This window comes from Dendropsophus ebraccatus, chromosome 5 (genome assembly GCF_027789765.1).
Source record: "Dendropsophus ebraccatus isolate aDenEbr1 chromosome 5, aDenEbr1.pat, whole genome shotgun sequence".
Taxonomy (NCBI): domain Eukaryota; kingdom Metazoa; phylum Chordata; class Amphibia; order Anura; family Hylidae; genus Dendropsophus; species Dendropsophus ebraccatus.
Genome location: NC_091458.1, coordinates 142,143,770 through 142,162,551, shown reverse-complemented (window position 1 = coordinate 142,162,551; position 18,782 = coordinate 142,143,770). Strand labels below are relative to the sequence as shown.

Sequence of the window (18,782 nt, the reverse complement as noted above, 5' to 3'; positions counted from 1 at the left end):
TAAGGAACGTATATTGGTTAACAACGGTTTGAATTTTTTACAGGCCATCAGATACAATATAAGTTATACATGTTATATATCGTTTTAATCGTAACGACTTGAGGAACATGCATAACAAGTCAGTTTTACCCCAGGGTGAATGGCGTAAAAACACATTTCCCCCAAATAAAAGAAATGCGTTTTTTTTTTCAATTTCACCACACTTCGAATTTTTTTCTGGTTTCGCAGTGTACTTTATGCAAAAATTCAGCCTGTAATTGCAAAGTACAATTAGTGACGCAAAAAATAAGGGGTCATGGGGGTTTCTAGGTGGAAAAATGCAAGTGCTATGACCTTTTAAACACAAGGAGGAAAAACCGAAAACGTAAAAACGAAAATGGGCCATGTCCTTAAAGGGTTAAGGACCGCGCCAATTTACAGTTTTTCGTTTTTGTTTTTTCCTCCTCAACTTCTAAGAGCTAATTTCTTTTATTTTTCCAGCTACTGGGCCCTGCAAGGTTTTTTCAGGAACAGGTGTTTGTAATGGCGTCTTTCAATCTACCATAAAATGTATGACAGAACCCCCAAAATATCATTTATGGGGTGAAATTGGGGGGAAAAAACACAATTCTGCAATTTTTGGGGGGATTCCGTGTTTACGTAATGCACTTTAGGGTAAAACTGACATAATATTTTTTATATATAGCTTTTCTAATATTTTACTATTTTTATTAACAGCTAAACTTTTTTTTTGCAAATAAGTATGATTACAATGGCCCTATTGTGACTCTTATAGCGCTTTTATTTTTTGATGTATGGGGCTGTTTGGGGAGTAATTTTTTGCGCCATGATCTCTAGTTTTTATTAGTACCATATTTATGTAGATTGGACGTATCAATCAATTTTTATTATTTTTTAAAAATAAAAGGTAATAAAAATCATCAATCTTGGCTTTTTTTACTGCTTTTTGTTTACGCCATTCACCGTGTGGGAACCATATTGTTTTATTTTAATAGATCGGACGATTACGCACTCTACGGTATATTGTTTTTTTTGGGCTTTTTTATGTGTTTTATTTATAATTAATCAGTGTTATCTGTCATCAATGCATAGAGCCTGCCTGTGGCAGACTCTACACATAGATCGCTGATTTGACTGCCCGGAGGAAGGTAAGGGACCTCCATCAGTCAGAAAGAATGATTGTAACCCCCACATCACACTGTGGAGGTTCCAATCGTACAGTGACAGGAGCTGCAGCTCCTGTCACTGTGTCAAGTGCCACGGCACTGCAGGGGTTAATGGCGGGCTGCCGCGCGGTTGCAGAGGCCCGTCAGTAACAGTGAGGACCTGGCTGCATATAGCAACCGGTCCCCACTTGCTATGCTATGGGCCCTTAAGGGGTTAAGCTTTACCCCGTACAGTCTGGCCTTCAAACTTTACCATCTTATCCCTTTTTTAAGTAAACAAACTTGTTTTTTTTTTAAGTGACTCAGATTGAAGATGACCAGGAGCCACTCTGTTTTCATCCAGTCCAAAGCCGTCACTATGTGGTGGACAAAACTGTGATCCCAGGTGATGTTGTGTCAGAGGATCTGCCGGTCACTTGCTAGATGGTAGTGTGTGATGCCACCCCGGTGGTGGTTGGCCAAGATACAGCCGGACCTTAGGATGTTACTTTGTGACACCAGTGCCAGGGAGGCACACAGATGTGGTGGCACACCTGCTTTTAGTTTAGCTACGGGGGTCCCTTGGGTTGGTGTAGTCACGGATGGCCAGAGTGGTATGGTGACCCATCCGGACTATCAGAACTGCCACCCACAGACAGGGGAAATGTTCCAAGGCTGTAGTGTATGCTGTATCCTCTTTATAAATAATCTTGGTTTTACTTGAAGGGTACTTGTGTGCAGCAAGTCATACAGCTGTGCATTGACAAGATAAGTTACACTTGACAGTTCTCTTAATAAAGCACTTGATAAGACACTTGATAATACAATAACCAGATCTGCGTCAGGAATAGAGTGAGGAGTACAGTCGTGCTGACTGAGTAGCGTGTTGAAGGATACAAAAAAGCAGAGTAGCAGAGAGGAGGATGTCGTGAGAGTCTCAACCCAAGTAGTACTGTGTACTGCCGGGATGTTGGAGGATGAGGTAGAAGAATACTCAGAAGAAGTAGAATACTTGTGCCCGTGTATTGACCTTTGAGTCTTCACACCACCTTATGCCCACTAGATTTGGGGGACCCATCCTAGAGGGTAACACAAGGCCCAGACCTTGTTACCTAGGATGAGTGGAATGCTGAGGGTTCCCTGCTGACAACCACGCTGCGAGATAGAGTTCCTAGGCTTATCGCAACTTTGCTCTATCTGGATCAGTTCCTAGCTTACTGCTGTCTGTGGATACTGTTCTGCTCTGTTACTCTCCTAGTCCATTGTGTGGGTTGAGGTTGTCTCTGACTTGTCCTCTCTTGAAAGGGGTTTAATACTGCATAGTGTTGTGAAGCATCACTAAGATGAAAACTGTTAACTGTGTCCTGTCTTGCTTCCTACCCATACAGGGCTCTGACTCAGACTAAACTACTCTTCCTGTCTCCCACGTGACTTCCTTCCTCAGCTTATCTAAAGTGCGCTGTGAGTGGGCGAAGAGTGCAATAGTATAAGTGAAGAGAGAGGTGACAGGAGAGAAGAAGAACAGATTCCTGTTGGTTCACATATCCATGTGACATACAAACAAACAATAACCCTTTACACACTTCAGCTGTGCAGCATCTGAATACACAAATCTAATACAGCGACATCTAGTGGCGAAACTTTATCACTACCTTCATCACCACATTTACACAATAAGTACAGGCTTTTTCGAAGGGTGTAACCAATAGTAACACCTGTGGTAGGACACCACAACTAAACCCAATGGTTGCTATGACCCTATAGCTGCTACAGACTGCATTAGGCCAAATCTTTTTCTGTTGATTTCACAGTACATATTACAGGGCCACTACAAAGTAATTGATTCCACAAAAAAAAAGCTCTCATATATGTCTGGATCTGGAAATGGCTCTTATAAGGTCAGTGGGGAATTTAAAAAGCAAAAACAAAAATTAAGGGGTTAATTACTAACATAATAGACATGACAAAATGTTTGACTGCTTCCAATAATAGGATTGTATAGAAGGTTTTCCACCAGTTAATAGTAACACGGATCACAACACTGAAGAGTCGTTCGTTCCTCCTTTTAATCGAAGGCCTGTACATTGTAAGAACTCTTGTTGCTTCTCTTTACAGATGATAAAAATAACTGGTTTTATGTCAGGGAAATTAAATCTTGATTCTCATATCAATTGCACTTTAATAGGGTCATTATCCCCCATTATACCTCAGTAATTGTGTCACTTATTATCTTTATCAGCTCTGAATGTTACACGTTAAAATCTTTTCATTTCCACATTAAGTCTATGTGTCAGGCAGCCTAAGAGAACTGACATTAAACTCTAAGTAAAAGAGATTTGGAACTGACAACTATAAAGGCAGAAACCATCAGGAATAAAATGTATCTTCAAAAGGTAACTCGTGTGAAAAAACTCCCGATATGTCAAAACTTAAGATTAGTGGGGGTTTCCATGCTGAGACCCCCACCAGCTGGTGAGTCGGGAGAAGCGCTGGGCCCAATTGCTTTCCACTTGCTTCAGAAACCTGAGTATGCCATGTACAGGTTTATAAATCTCCACCATCTTACCTCAGCGATCCTGTGGGGGTCTCAACCCCGAGACCCATAGAAACCCCATAGAAAACCTCTTTCCTTTCCAAACTGGAAAGAATACATCACTTCCTGCAGGACATATGTGGTGGAATATGTAGCCAGAATGTGTAGGCGCTGGGGCAATGATCACTGAATCCCAGTAAAATAAATAAAATGGCTTTACTAATAATCTCTTGTGATACAGGATATGCTGATAATAGACAACTTCTTCGGTACAGACTTGTGTTAACTGGATCTTTGCTGGGAGATACTTTAAGTGCTGAGGTAGGATATTGGTGCTTGTGTAGCTTAGTGTTGAGCAGTGAAGAAAAGAGGAGTTTGTCGTGAGAGCCCTAACCCAGGGTACTAACGTGCTCTGCCGGAACTTGAGAGATACTTGAGAGAACAATACTTGTGTCCGTGTTTCACTAACCACCTTCTACCCTTCAGTGTCGGGAGGCCTGTCCCACCAGGGTGACACAAGCCCCAGTCTTAATTACCTGGCTGAAGCTAAGTGTCCGAGGGTGTCCCGGTTTCCACTGTGCTGCGAGATAGAGTATGTAGACATTTGTTACGGTAGCTTAGCTCTATCCGGGTCAGTTTCTATGTCCTAGGACACTGTCCTGCACTGTTTAGAGAGGTTCACAGCGTGGGCTGGGATGATCTCTGACTTGTCCTCCTGTTGGGGTCTAACACTGCATGGAGTTATGTGAGGTCTTTTTTTAGCGGCATGAGCTGACGTTTTCAGTGGTACACCTTTTGGGTACATGTGATGTTTTATCTATATTTTTTAGGGGGCGGGATTAACAAAAAATTGTCATTTTGATTAGGTTTTTTTTTTTTTTGCGGCGTTAATTGGGCAGGATAATTAATGTAACGGGTTAATATACAGGGTCATTATGGACGCGGCGATATCAAATATATGTACCTCATTTATAGGGGATCATTTATAAAGGGGGATGGGGAATGTGTATATTTATTTATTTAGTTAGTTTATTTATTTATTTGTGTATTTATTTATTTATGTGTATTTGGGTGTACTTTCACTTTTACAGGTCCATCTATAATACATTACAGCACATGATCAGTGCTGTAATGTATTATAAAGAATGAATGAGCTGTCAGAAGCTGACAGCTCATTCATAGATCAGGTCCCTGCCTCAATGCAGGGGCAAGATCATCAGAGACCATAGAAGCCCAGACGCAGTCAGCCGCGCCTGGGTTATGGTATGGTAACCCCAACCCCACCCCCGGAGCCGCGCGTGCCTTTGGGGTTAACTGCCCGGGGGGAGCGCGGCTCGCCTCCGGGCAGGGGCAGCGGGAGGCGGCTGTGTGACACAGCCTCCTCCTGCTTCCTGATAACCATTAGGGACAGTGGGAAGAAGCAGGGAAAGCATGACGTTTGGGAAACGTCATGTTGCAGGAACTACCTGCTTTACATGACGTTTCCCGAACGTCATTTTGTGGCAAGGGGTAAATAAAAAGCAACAAAAAAATTTTTTTTACACCAATATGATACAAATAAAAACTATACATAAAAAATTACCTCAACCAGGTGAAAAAATAAAAGCGTTCTGGCTCTAAAAGGCGAGGAGGAGAGTGCTGCTTCATTGTGACCTGAACATCCAGACAACAATGACCTTTGGTTTTGCAGGGGTTAAAGAGTTGGAGCATTAGGAGATGAACCTCTGAATTGCTGAATACGAGTGACTATTACTCTCATGTTGTTGTGGTCTCTTTTTTGACCAATAAACTATTGGAAACCAAAATGACAGAATCACATGCGCTTACAATTGTGTGTATGTGCATGTGCTGCCAGGATGGATGTAATATGTGATGTTCAGGGAACAGTGCATATACACACACTTTTTTGGGGTTGGGGTTGTTTTATAGGTGTTTATATATTTAGTACATCCCTTCTATATTGGGACTTAAATTAGAATTCTGAACTGCAGATGAAGATCTAGACAAAAAGTTAAATTTTAAAGGGGAAGCAAAAAAAAAAAAAATCTTTTCAGTCAACTGTTGCCAGAAGGTGCCAGAGATTTGTAATTTACTTCTATGTAAAAATCAGCTGATTTGAAAGAAAATTTTTAGGGGGTGAACTACCCCTTAAAAGCCATGTGATTTTCCGTTTTTAGCAACCGCATCCTTCTAGTTTGTAAACGCATTCAGAGCAGGACCTTTTCTCATACTATGTTATAGACTCCATTTTGTGTTCACATTAACACAGTAATCTTTCTGTGAATGTAATTGGATTATAAAGCACCATAGGGACACTGAGACAGTCTACTGGAAATAAGACCATGGAACAAAAATGCTATATTCTGTATATAGCACCATATGTATAGTAGTGTATAAAGGAAATCGCTTTTCACAATAAATTTATTATAACTTATAAAGACACCTAACAATGATCTACATTAACATTTGTCACATCCAGGAAGACTCTGCATGTATAGTTCATCTCAATGATTGGATTCCCATGGCCAGAACTCATTGACATAAGATTTCATGTGCTTCCTAAAAGGAGAAAATTAAAAGTTTAAGAAAGGTTACATGCATTAAACATTTTATTATTATCACAAATTCAAAATCCTTGTTCCTAATTCAAAAACATAAAGTGATGGTTTCCAGTAGTCAATTAATAGGGACTTCCAATGCAGTGCTTATATAGGCACTGGAGTTTCAACAAATATTGCAAAAGAAATCCCCCCCAACAAAAAAAACTTTACATGACCCAACCAGCAGCAGCAAACAAGCTCTGATCACTGAGATCGGTGCTTGTTTGCAGAGCCTTTGAAAGGCTCAATCAATCGATCACTCGATCATTCATGTGGCCCATTTTAAGTGATGCTTAAGGAGTTCTCAGCACCATTCTAATACTTACATTCTGGACATTTAATATCATACTGTATAAAGGATTTCTTAGTGCTCTCTTGTGTCAAAAACACATGGTATCATTGGTGGACAGCGCCATTTGGGTGGGGCTTCAAGGCATCGTGCCCCATTTCCCCGCCTACAATGGCAATGTAGTCCCTCCTCCCTCCGTGACATCATGAGAATGGCCTGATCTGGAGGCCTAATCCCCACCTCCTCTGTGACATCTTCAAAGGGCTTCCAGATCAGTCCATTCTGTTGACGTCACTGAGGGGGCTGGGACTTCTTTAAATAGATTTTTTGGGGCTGTACATCCAGTTTAGACAAGGAGATGTATGACCAACAAGATAATTTGAATGGTTGTACAAAAGATTCAATCAGCTGAAGAAACCTATTCATTGGCTAATAGTTGACTCTTATATGGGTTATTATTGGGATTAAGTATTCCTAGAAAGGCTCATTTGCCTAATCATTGGCCTGTGTAAAAGGACTTTAAGAGGTTACACCCCAGGATTGTTTACACAAACTGTTGTAATATTACAACTTATTATAAGAAGTGCAGGATCTCCTCCTCTGTGGGCACAATAGATGTCAGGCATCACCCACAGCTCTGTGACAACTGAAACCTAAGGCCCTATTACATGGAAGGATTATCGTTTAAAAATTCGCTAAAACGATCGAAATGAACGATTATCTGTCTGTGTAATAACACCCAACAATGAAACGACTAATGAAAAATCATTCATTTTGGTCTTTCAACATGTTGAAAAATTATCATTGTTAGTTCACCGATCGTTCGCATATTTGGTCATGTAATAAGTCATTCGCTGATAAAACATGCTATGTGCGCTGTCCTGAGGAACAATTAACAACCCTATAACGATGTAAAAACGATTGTTCAAGTAATCAGTGAATGTAATAACCTCAGAATCGTTCGCTAAAAAAACCCTAGGTAAAAAAATTGCTAGGGAACGATCGTTATAGCGAATCTTTAAACGATAATCGCTACGTGTAATATGGCCTTTACAGATATAAATGCCATAATGTTGAGCTATAGCGCTGCTCCTCATTTACACATGACAGCTTATCCTGAAACAACAGTTATATTATAAAGGCAGTCTTGGCTGTTGCCTTGTTAACACTCACTGGACTCCTGCAAACATGGTGTACATGGTATGCTGGGCATTCTTAATAAATATAGATTTCGATAACTTATAAGTTGTTTCTGGCGTGCAGCATACAGTATGTTATTAAAATATTTGTGGCTGATGGCTAAGTATTGCATGAATATTGTATGGCCTCTGTTTCAGCATTTTAGAGAGCACACTCTCTTGTTGATGTAGCTGGTTGTGGTATATAAGGACATAGATGCCTTTAGTGCATTAAGACAAATACAATCATTAGGCTGGCCTGGCTCTATGCACTGGGGGCAGGCCGGGCTCCTGCCAGTGTGACCATATTCCCTCCCCTCTGTGATGCGACTCCATTGATTCTAATCTACCTTTTTAATAGAATGCTGATGTAGACTTACGCTATAGAGGGTTAATACCTCTCAATTACAACATTATGTGAACAGAGCCTTTCTGTGTTTTCAATCCACTCCTTGTTTTGGTTGCTATACAGCCTCAAACATACAGCCTCAAATATACGTAGTGTGAACATAGCCTTATAGTACATGCAAAAAAGTTTAACAACAGGTTAACACTTGGCGTGATGGTTTCATGAGGGGCTTTGTTCCCTGTTTTCCCATAATATCACGTAGCCACACGTTACCCAGAATGAATAGTAAACATGAGGGTATGGCAGGTTCCCCAAAATTGTGAGTGCTTGTGAGTATCTATGAGAGTGCCCAACCAACAGCTTCCCTTACCCATGTGAGTGCCCAACTGACAGCTTCTTTTACCCATGAGTGCCCAACTGACAGCTTCCCTTTTTTATGTAATTGCCCAACTGATAGCTTCCCTTACCCATGTGAGTGCCCAACTGACAGCTTCCCTTGCCTATGTGAATGCCCAAATGACAGCTTCTGTTACTTATGTGAGTGCCCAACTGACAGCTTCCCTTTTCTATGTGATTGCCCAACTGATAGCTTCCCTTACCCATGTGAGTGCCCAAATGACAGCTTCTGTTACTTATGTGAGTGCCCAACTGACAGCTTACCTTGACTATGTGATTGCCCAACTGACAGCTTCCCATACCCATGTGAGTGCCCAAATGACAGCTTCTGTTACTTATGTGATTGCCCAACTGACAGCTTCCCTTACCTATGTGAGTGCCTAATTACAGCTTCCCTTACCTACAGTATGTGAGTGCCCAATGACAGCTTCCCTTACCTATGTGACTGCCCAACTGACAGCTTCCCTTGCCTATGTGAGTGTCTAACTGACAGCTTCCGTTACTTATGTGAGTGCCCAACTGACAGCTTCCCTTGACCATGTGATTGCCCAGCTGACAGCTTCCCTTAGCTATGTGAGTGCCCAATTGACAGCTTCCCTTGACCATGTGATTGCCCAGCTGACAGCATCCCTTACCTATGTGAGTCCCCAACTGACAGCTTTCCTTCCCTATGTGAGTGCCCAACGGACAGCTTCCCATATCTATGTGACTGCCCAGCTGACAACTTTCCTTGCATATGTGATTGCCCAACTGACAGCTTCCTTTGCCTATGTGAGTGCCCAACTGACAGCTTCTCTTACCTACGTGACTCCCCAACTGACAGCTACTCTTACCTAAGTGACTCCCCAACTGACAGCTTCTCTTACCTATGTGACCCTCCAACTGACAGCTTCTCTTACCTATGTGAGTGCCCAACTGACAGTTTCTCTTACCTATGTGACTCCCCAACTGACAGCTTCTCTTATCTATGTGAGTGCCCAACTGACAGCTTCTCTTACCTATGTGACCCTCCAACTGACAGCTTCTCTTACCTATGTGAGTGCCCAACTGACAGTTTCTCTTACCTATGTGACTCCCCAACTGACAGCTTCTCTTACCTATGTGAGTGCCCAACTGACAATTTCTCTTACCTATGTGACCCCCCCAACTGACAGTTTCTCTTACCTATGTGAGTGCCCAACTGACAGTTTCTCTTACCTATGTGAGTGCCCAACTGACAGTTTCTCTTACCTATGTGAGTGCCCAACTGACAGCTTCTCTTACCTATGTGAGTGCCCAACTGACAGCTTCTCTTACCTATGTGACCCCCCCAACTGACAGCTTCTCTTACCTATGTGACCCCCCAACTGACAGCTTCTCTTACCTATGTGACCCCCCCAACTGACAGCTTCTCTTACCTATGTGACCCCCCCAACTGACAGCTTCTCTTACCTATGTGACCCCCAACTGACAGCTTCTCTTACCTATGTGAGTGCCCAACTGACAGTTTCTCTTACCTATGTGACTGCCCAACTGACAGCTTCTCTGGTGATAAGCATTGGGGAATTTCATATGTTGAGTATTAAATGTCTATAATATCACTTCACGTGGATGGCTTTAAAAGAAACTGAACATTTTCACAATATATTAAGAGTTCTATTCTATTCCTCAGAATGAGCGACTCATTACCATATGGATTGAAGGGGTGGGAAATTTCCATTCAAGTAATGGGTGAAACAAATACGTTGTTTCATTATCTTACTGTATCCTGCTTATACTGTGACAATATTGTTTTCTATGGTCTCTACATAGAGGCAAAGAGCTAATCCAGGTCATCTGTAGATAACATTAGAAATGTGATAAGTCCTAAAAAGATGGGAACATGTGTTTTGTGGCAATAGATTTCACTCAGAATGATTACATTAATTGTGGATTTAAATCTTATTTATCATTAGCGAGTTCGGCGACTACTTTGAATCAAAGTGAAACTGCATGTGGAAGTTCTAAAGGAAAATTAAATAGCATCTACATATTTTATGCACTTAGCTCATAGGAACTGATAATCTGGTAAATTATTTATATTTTCCAACAAGGCAAATAATTAAAATGGCATATGAAGTATTTAAAACACCAGGCATTTCTTTAATAACCAGCACTATGTCAGAAATTAATCACTCAAATATATTTTCCGGGTTTAACTCATTAATAGCAAAGACATGACCATTATCATTTATGGCTGACGCTTGAAAGTCTATACAGAAAAAGATAAAAATTTCATACATTTACATTTTTTCAAAGATGTAGACTTGAGATACAGTCGTAGATGTCAGAATAAGTATCAAATACTGTCACGAACATACAGACATAAAGAGATGTGTATATGCCAAGACAAATGAACATATATTCATCAACCCATAACAATAATATAAACTAAGAATTATTCTAGTGCCCAGTGTCGGACTGGCCCCCCGGAGGACTGGAGGATCCTCTGGTGGGCCCCCAGAACACCCCTTAATGTACGTTGGATAACCCCTTTAAGCGGGATGTAACTGTCTGGGTCAGCCCATATGACTAATAACCCGTTCCAGGCAGGTTTTAAACTTAAAATTCATCAGAAATGTCTCAGTGTTTCAGAGTAAATCATAGCTTGTTGCAGCAGTGGGACCTTTCTCTGTTTCATGCTGCCCATTAAGGTAGCATGAAAGATCTGACAGGTTCCTTGAAAGGAGAAGTCCAGCGAAAATTTTTATTAAAGTATTGTATTGCCCCCCAAAAGTTATATAAATCGCCAATATACACATTACAGGGAATCCTTATAAAGTGCTTTTTTCCCTGCACTTACTACTGCATCAAGGCTTCACTTCCTGGATAAAATGGTGATGTCACGACCCGACTCCCAGAGCTGTGCAGGCTGTGGCTGCTGGAGAGGATGATGGCAGAGGGATGCTCAGTGTCCCTCCTGTGCCCTGTGTCCCTCAGTGTCCCCCTGCCATCATTCTCTCCAGCAGAAGTGAAGCCTTGATGCAGTAGTGCAGGGGAAAAAAGCACTTTTAGTGCATTTCCCGTAATAAGTGAATATTGGTAATTTGTATTACTTTTGGGGGGCGACACAATACTTTATTAAAAATTTTCGCTGGACTTCTTTAATATACACTATTTCTAGTATAGGCTTCAAGTGAATGTGTGCACGGAACAGAGTGTCTACATGTCGTATTCTAACATACTATTCTACATAGACATATAATACACATGAGATATAAGAGGAAAAGCATCACAGTCCTATCTATTCATAGTATCATATTGAGGGAGTGAAAACCAGGAGATTATATAAAGGAAAAAGATCACAGTCCTATATATCCATAGTAATATATGGAGGGAGCGGAAACCAGCGGATTATATAAAGTAAAAGAATCCCAGTCCTATCTATCCATAGTAATATATGGAGGGAGAGAAAAAGAGGAGATTATATAAAGGAAAAGCGTCACAGTCCTACCTATCCATAGTAATATATGGAGGGAGAGAAAAAGAGGAGATTATATAAAGGAAAAGCGTCACAGTCCTACCTATCCATAGTAATATATGGAGGGAGAGAAAAAGAGGAGATTATATAAAGGAAAAGCGTCACAGTCCTATCTATCCATAGTAATATATGGAGATAGAGAAAACCAGGGGATTATAAGGAAAAGTGCACAGTCCTATCTATCCATAGTAATATATGGAGGGAGAGAAAACCAGGGGATTATAAGGAAAAGTGCACAGTCCTATCTATCCATAGTAATATATGGAGGGAGAGAAAACCAGGGGATTATAAGGAAAAGTGCACAGTCCTATCTATCCATAGTAATATATGGAGGGAGAGAAAACCAGGGGATTATAAGGAAAAGTGCACAGTCCTATCTATCCATAGTAATATATGGAGATAGAGAAAACCAGGGGATTATAAGGAAAAGTGCACAGTCCTATCTATCCATAGTAATATATGGAGGGAGAGAAAACCAGGAGATTATTTCAGGAAAAGCATCACAGTCCTTTCTATCCATAGTAATACATGGAGGAAGAGAAAAAGAGGAGATTATAATACATGCCAGCCAGACCTTAAAGCGACTCTGTACCCACAATCTGACATCCCCCCGGACAAGCTTGTACCTTCGGATAGCTGCTTTTAATCCAAGATCTGTCCTGGAGTCCGTTCAGCAGGTGATGCAGTTATTGTCCTAAAAAGCAACTTATAAACTTGCAGCCCTGTGTCAAACTGTCGTGGCCTAGAGTACCTATGCCTTAGGATTGTGACACCTCTCTGTCCCTCCTCCCCACTCTCTTCATCATTAGGAATGCCCCTAGAACCATTTCTCCTATTCATCACCTGGGTGAATACTGATCATGTGTCACTGATCAATAAGGCACCTGTGCAGTGTTCAGACAGGTGAGCAATAGAAGAAAATCCTGCCCGGGGGCGTTCCTAGTGATGAGGAGGGCGGGGAGGAGGGACGGAGAGGTGTCGCAAACCTAGGGCATGGGCACTCTAGGCCACGCCAATTTGACATAGGGCTGCAACTTTAAAGGTTATTTTTTAGGAAACAACTGCATCACTTGCCGAACGGACCCCAGGACAGATATTGGATTAAAAGCAGCTATCCGAAGGTACAAGCTGGTCGGGGAGGTCAGATTGTGGGTACATAGTCACTTTAACCCAAGTGTCAATGGGTCAAAAATAAGAATTTTCTTCCAAAAGAGGCAGATTTCAGCAATTCTTACCCAATGTTTGAAGAATAAGATGAATGATCAAACTTCAAATTCAGAAAATATTGCACAGAATTTACCAGTGAGCGCCATGTATCACGTGCCTTCAAATAAATTAAAGAGAAACTGTTAGTTGTATGATACTATTGCTTTATAACAATATATTACATAACTGTTCCCTAAACTAATATATATAAAGAAATCTCGCAGCAGGTGAGGCAATCGACACCTCCTCATAGATTCTTATAGGGAAGTGTACAGGAAGGCTGCAAACACCTTTAATATGAGTAACTTTAAAGGGGTTATCCAGTGTTAGAAAAACATGTCCACTTCCTTCCAGAGAGGACACGATTCTTTTCTCCAGTTTAGTTGTGGTTTGCAATTAAGCTCCATTCACTTCAATAGAACTAATTTGCAAAACCTGCACCCAAGCTGGGGACAAGAGCCGTGTTGTCTCTGCAGAAAGTGGCCATGTTTTTTAACACTAGATAATTCCTTTAAGGGCACATTTCCATGTAACTTTCACAATCAGCAGGGGACATTTGTTGATATTTTGTTTGATATTTTTGCCCACATTTTTCATTCTAAGCTGCCTTAATGCCATCAAGTTAGATGGCTGCATTGTTGTATGGCAGCCTTAAAGGGAATCTGTACCCACGCCGACTCCCCCAACCATTGTTATAGCAAAACCTCGGTTCATGCTCTGTTCCAGGGACCATTTAGCTGCTGCTGCTTTTCATGCTACAGAGCGATACTGGCGGTTTGGGAGGGGGGAGTCAGGGTGGGGACAGATTTGTTTAAAGCCACGCCACAGATTCTGGATTGAGGATTGACAGAAATGGATTGAGGTATGGATTTTGACTATGCCGTCCCAAGACATACCAATGAGTTTGAATGCGTTGGGAAGCTTAAAGTGGTAGTTTTTATAATCCTCTTTGTGCTTTTGGAGTTTCTGTACAGCACTTTTTTTTGCACAAATTTACTTTAAACCTAAATTTACTTTAAATTGAATTTAAACAGACAAGCCCTTTTTTGATACATTTTCGGCAATGTAAAGATTATGTATGCTTAACTATGCGTATGCTTAACTATTCGTATGCTTAACTATGTGTATGCTGAATACCAGTAAAGGAAACAAAGTGCCACAATTTGCACTGATATAAAATCCCTCCTGTGGTGTTCTGTGAGGTTTGGTTAGAGGATGGCACTGATAGCACCAATAGCATTATTTTCCCCATTAATAAAACAGACACCACGATGGAACCCCAAATTGAAGGGGTCATTCAGTCATTGGTGGTCTCCATCATGTGACAAATAAACATGTCAAGGATTCTCCTATATGCAAATTTGAACAGAGCTTAAGTAGCCAGGATACTTTTTGAAATAACTACATGAAGAAACTACATTTTTGCAATGACTACATGGTGTCCAATATTTTTTCTTTACTTTTTATATCTGAGATAAAAAAAAAAATTTCGACTGTGAATAGAATGAACATCTCCCTGTGTTATCTTCTCATATTTTACTGTCCAAAATCTTGACAACACCATGCATCTCGGGACCACCATAGGCTCCGTATAAAGTCTCTGACCCCCCCCCCCCCCCCCGTAGCCAGTCCCAATGCCACCTGTAGATAAAGTGCCTCTGTAGCTTAATACATTGCCCCATAGCCATTAATAATGCCCCCTTCCCCAGTAATAATGCCTCCTGTAACCATATTTTATGCCCCTTGTAGCCAGTAACGATGCCTCCTGTAGCCAGATGGTTCTTTCTCCAGTAACAATGCCCCCTGTAGCAATTTATAATGCCCCCTGTAGCCAGATATAATGCTCCCTGTAAAAATTTCTCTAGAGCCAAGTATGCCCCATGATACCAGATATTTCCCATCGAGACACGTGTGCCCATGTTGCCAGGTAGCCACATACAGTATGTCTCCTGAAGCTAGTAGTAATACCTATGCAACCAAGTATACCCTGTGTAGCCAGTAATAATGGGCCAGTTTTCAGGTCTGCACCATGTAACACTATATCTACAGGTGGCATTGTGACTGGCTACGGGGGGGTGGGGGGGATGGGCTTTATACAGAGCTTATCGTGGCCCTAAGATGAATGGTGTTGTCAAGAAGATTTTGGACAGTAAAATATGAGAAGATAACAAAGTGAGATGTTCATTAAATCCACAGTTGCGAAATTGTTATTTCAAATACCTGTAGCTAGAGGGCAACACCAGGGAGCAGGCGGAAGGAAACACCTTTTTTTTTTTTATTAGCTTCTCACTTCCTATTCAGACTATTCAGAGTATATCTGCTGTGTTTTTTTTTTGTTTTGTTTTTTTTTTGGCGGGGGGGGGGGGGTGTATGGTGGCATTGGTCAGGTCTGGTATGGCAGTGTTTCTACATGTAGAGAAATGAATGCGCCCGAAGCCAGACTCCCATTTCTTCCTCAGTAGCCATGTACTGTTACCAGGATTATTGCCCATACGCTTTTGGTTACTGCATTAGGGTCTGGTTTTGGCTGCATGTGGCGACGTACACTAAATGTGGGAACGCAGCTTGAAGTCTGCGTTCACACTACGTATATTTCAGTCAGTATATGTATATTTCAGTCAGTATATTTCAGTCAGTATTGCAACCAAAACCAGGAGTGGATTAAAAACACAGAAAGGCTCTGTTCACACAATGGTGAAATTGAGTGGATGGCCCCCATATAACAGTAAATAACGGCCATTATTTCAATATAACAGCCGTTGTTCTAAAATAACAGCAAATATTTGCCATTAAATGGCGGCCATCCACTCAATTTCACCATTGTGTGAACAGATCCTTTCTGTGTTTTTATTCCACTCCTGGTTTTGGTTGCAATACTGACTGAAATATACTGACTGAAATATACATATACTGACTGAAATATACGTAGTGTGAACGCAGCCTAAGACTGATCAGATACCAATATGCTGTTGAGAAAATGGAAAATCATGATGTTAATTGGTGAGTGAAGATGGGGCGTCTTCAGGTTTAGTTCCAGGGCAGCAGCAGCTGTTAATAGGGCCCTGCCCCTGGTAGTTAGATATAATACCCAAGTAGCCAGATATGCCCCCTGTAGACAGTTACCCCCTGCAGCTAGGTATGCCTCCCATAGCCAGATATGCTCCCTGTAGCCAATTATACCTCCTGGAGCCATGTTTTCCCCTTGTAACTAGAGTTACCTCATGTAGGCAGGTATTCCCTGAGCCAGAGGCACCCACTGTACCCATGTAAGCCCTCTGTAGCCAGAGTCAGACGTTCCCCCTGTCGCCAGAGGAGGAGGGCATAATTCTAGCATCCACTATGTACGGAGCAGAGGCTGATGATGATGATGCTGGAGGTAGGATTTGCAGCATTGATTGGCGCTTCAGGACATTGCTGAATGCTATCAATTTTTTTAGGGCACTACACATACCTCCTAAACCTGCCTCCTGTACTCCCTATGATACACAGCAGCAGGATGAGAACCACTGGATTAGACTGAAAGTTAATGTTACTTACCTAATAATTCTTTTTGTATGAATTAATGAATATTGAGAAAATAAATAAATAAATGAGGACTCCCTGAAATTATTTTGTTTGTCATTCATTAAATTAGCCTTATTAGTTTAACTGCAGAACTAGTTGTTGGAAATCTTCATCTTGCCGCCTCTTACATCGTAAATCCCTTCATTTAAATGCATCAGTATGACTTAAAGTACTCTATATATTCTTGCTGGAAAATAAGAAAACTAAAGACTAATAAACATATGTGCACACACACACACATAGATATCTATCCGTATACTACCTGGTCTGTAATAGTGGAAGTCCATGAACTTTCTGTGGGAGCAGGTTCCCAGAAATGTCTGGAGAATGCTTGTCTTTTGAGCCTTAGAAACTGGTTAGTAGTTTCCTCTGAAAAGAATGAAGCTCCTAGAATACCTGCACATCAACAAACATAGATGTAAACTATTCGTCTATTTAGATTCTATCTCTCTATCTATCTATCTATCTATCTATCTTGTAGTTATATGCTCCTTCATATGTAAATTGAGTTTAAACCTCCACAGTCCTTAGAATGGGGCCCTTGGGTCACATCTTCCTAATAATTAGAATATCCACATTCTAAAAAGCTTGTATATCATAATAATATTTATTTGTATGTTCACACAACGTCAAAAAAAGAGAAAAAGCAGCCGACTTTGATATTTAAAAAAATGTTCGTTATTGGCGCAATTTAACTGACTGCAATGGCAATTCACTAAAGTCAATGGAAAGCTGGACGTTCAATGCACACAATGTATTGAATTACGGACGTTTTTACCGTGGACGTCAAAATAATGAACATGATCTTTATTTTCGGACGTCTTTTGCAAACAGCAGACTTTATTTATTAGTTGTTCACACACAGTTTTTTTTTTTTACACTACCAAAGGCCGATTAGTAACCCAAACTAGAATAATGTGCCAACAGCCGTCATTTACTAAGGGAAGGCCAGACAGCTAAATGACGTCCGTTATTTTAGACGGACGTCATTTTAAACGGAGCTGAAAAAATGTTGTGTGAAGTCTGACACTGAAAAGGTAATTATAATATTCTTAAGTAATAGGTGATATATAATATTATTAAGAAATAGGTAACATTATAATATTATTAGGTAATAGGTAATATATAATATTATTAGGAAATATAAAATATTATTAGGTAAAGTTCACACAACGTTTTTCCAGCTCTGTTTAAAATGACGTCCGTTATTTTGAGTCTAAAATAACGGACGTCGTTTAGCTGTCTGGCCTCCCCTTAGTGTAATGACGGCTGTTGGTACATTATTCTAGTTTGGGGTTACTAATTGGCCTTTGGGTGCGGCTTAATTGAAAAGTCCATTGAATTCAATAGTAAAAACGGTGCATTGCATTGAAGTCAATTAAATCGAATAACAGACGTTTTTTAAAATTGCAAAAGCAGCCACCTTTTCTCTATTTTTGACGTTGTGTGAACATAGTCCATAGGTAATATATAATATTGTTAGGTAATAGGTAATATATAATATTATTTTCTTACCTTGCATTAAGAGAGAAACTTGAAGAAGAATTATTATACGACCCATTGCAAATCTATTGAGAGCAGCAGCACCAGAAATGTCTCTGTAAGAATTAGGGAGACAAATAAATACGTTTCTTCCTTCCCGTCTCTCACTTTCTATGACCTTTGAATCTGCAAACTGTTTATGTACTGATTAACATGGGTTGAGAGTCTTGTCCAATGTAACCGCCAAGCCTAGTTTGTACTTTACACCATAGATTACAAGGATGCCACGCTGGAAAACTAGAAAGATACAGTATCAAGTACCAAACAATGACACTTCCAATAATTCCATGATTTCTTAAAGGGGTTTGCTGTTTCAATATGTGATATCCTAGTATCATAGCAAACTTTTATAATTTCAGTGCTAATCTCCTGAATTCCACTTTAACAGTCATCTGTCCAGTCCATAGTCCAACACACGTGGAAAAAAGAGGAAAAAATTTAATTGAAGAATAATATTAAAAAAAAATTCTTTACTAACATA

The 18,782-nt window shown here is 40.6% G+C and overlaps 1 protein-coding gene across 1 annotated transcript; it reads right to left on the bottom strand.

Moving 5' to 3' along the window:
- Nucleotides 1-6,081: 6,081 nt before the first annotated feature.
- On the bottom strand, nucleotides 6,082-18,454 carry C5H3orf85 (chromosome 5 C3orf85 homolog). Its single transcript, XM_069971501.1, has 4 exons — nucleotides 18,275-18,454; nucleotides 17,022-17,155; nucleotides 13,225-13,313; nucleotides 6,082-6,237 (listed from the first exon to the last, which is right to left on the bottom strand). The coding sequence occupies exons 1-4, from the start codon at nucleotides 18,318-18,320 to the stop codon at nucleotides 6,183-6,185; spliced, it is 324 nt and encodes a 107-aa protein (XP_069827602.1). The 5' UTR covers nucleotides 18,321-18,454; the 3' UTR covers nucleotides 6,082-6,182.
- Nucleotides 18,455-18,782: the final 328 nt, after the last annotated feature.

What these genes read in the sequence shown, in the direction of transcription:
- C5H3orf85 (XM_069971501.1), bottom strand. Translation starts at nt 18,320, where the DNA reads ATGGGTCGTATAATAATTCTTCTTCAAGTTTCTCTCTTAATGCAAG. An exon ending in AGTTTCTCTCTTAATGCAAG is followed by an intron (nt 17,156 to 18,274) that starts GTAAGAAAATAA and finishes GTTGATGTGCAG; the next exon opens with GTATTCTAGGAGCTTCATTC. An exon ending in CTTCCACTATTACAGACCAG is followed by an intron (nt 13,314 to 17,021) that starts GTAGTATACGGA and finishes ATTTATTTGAAG; the next exon opens with GCACGTGATACATGGCGCTC.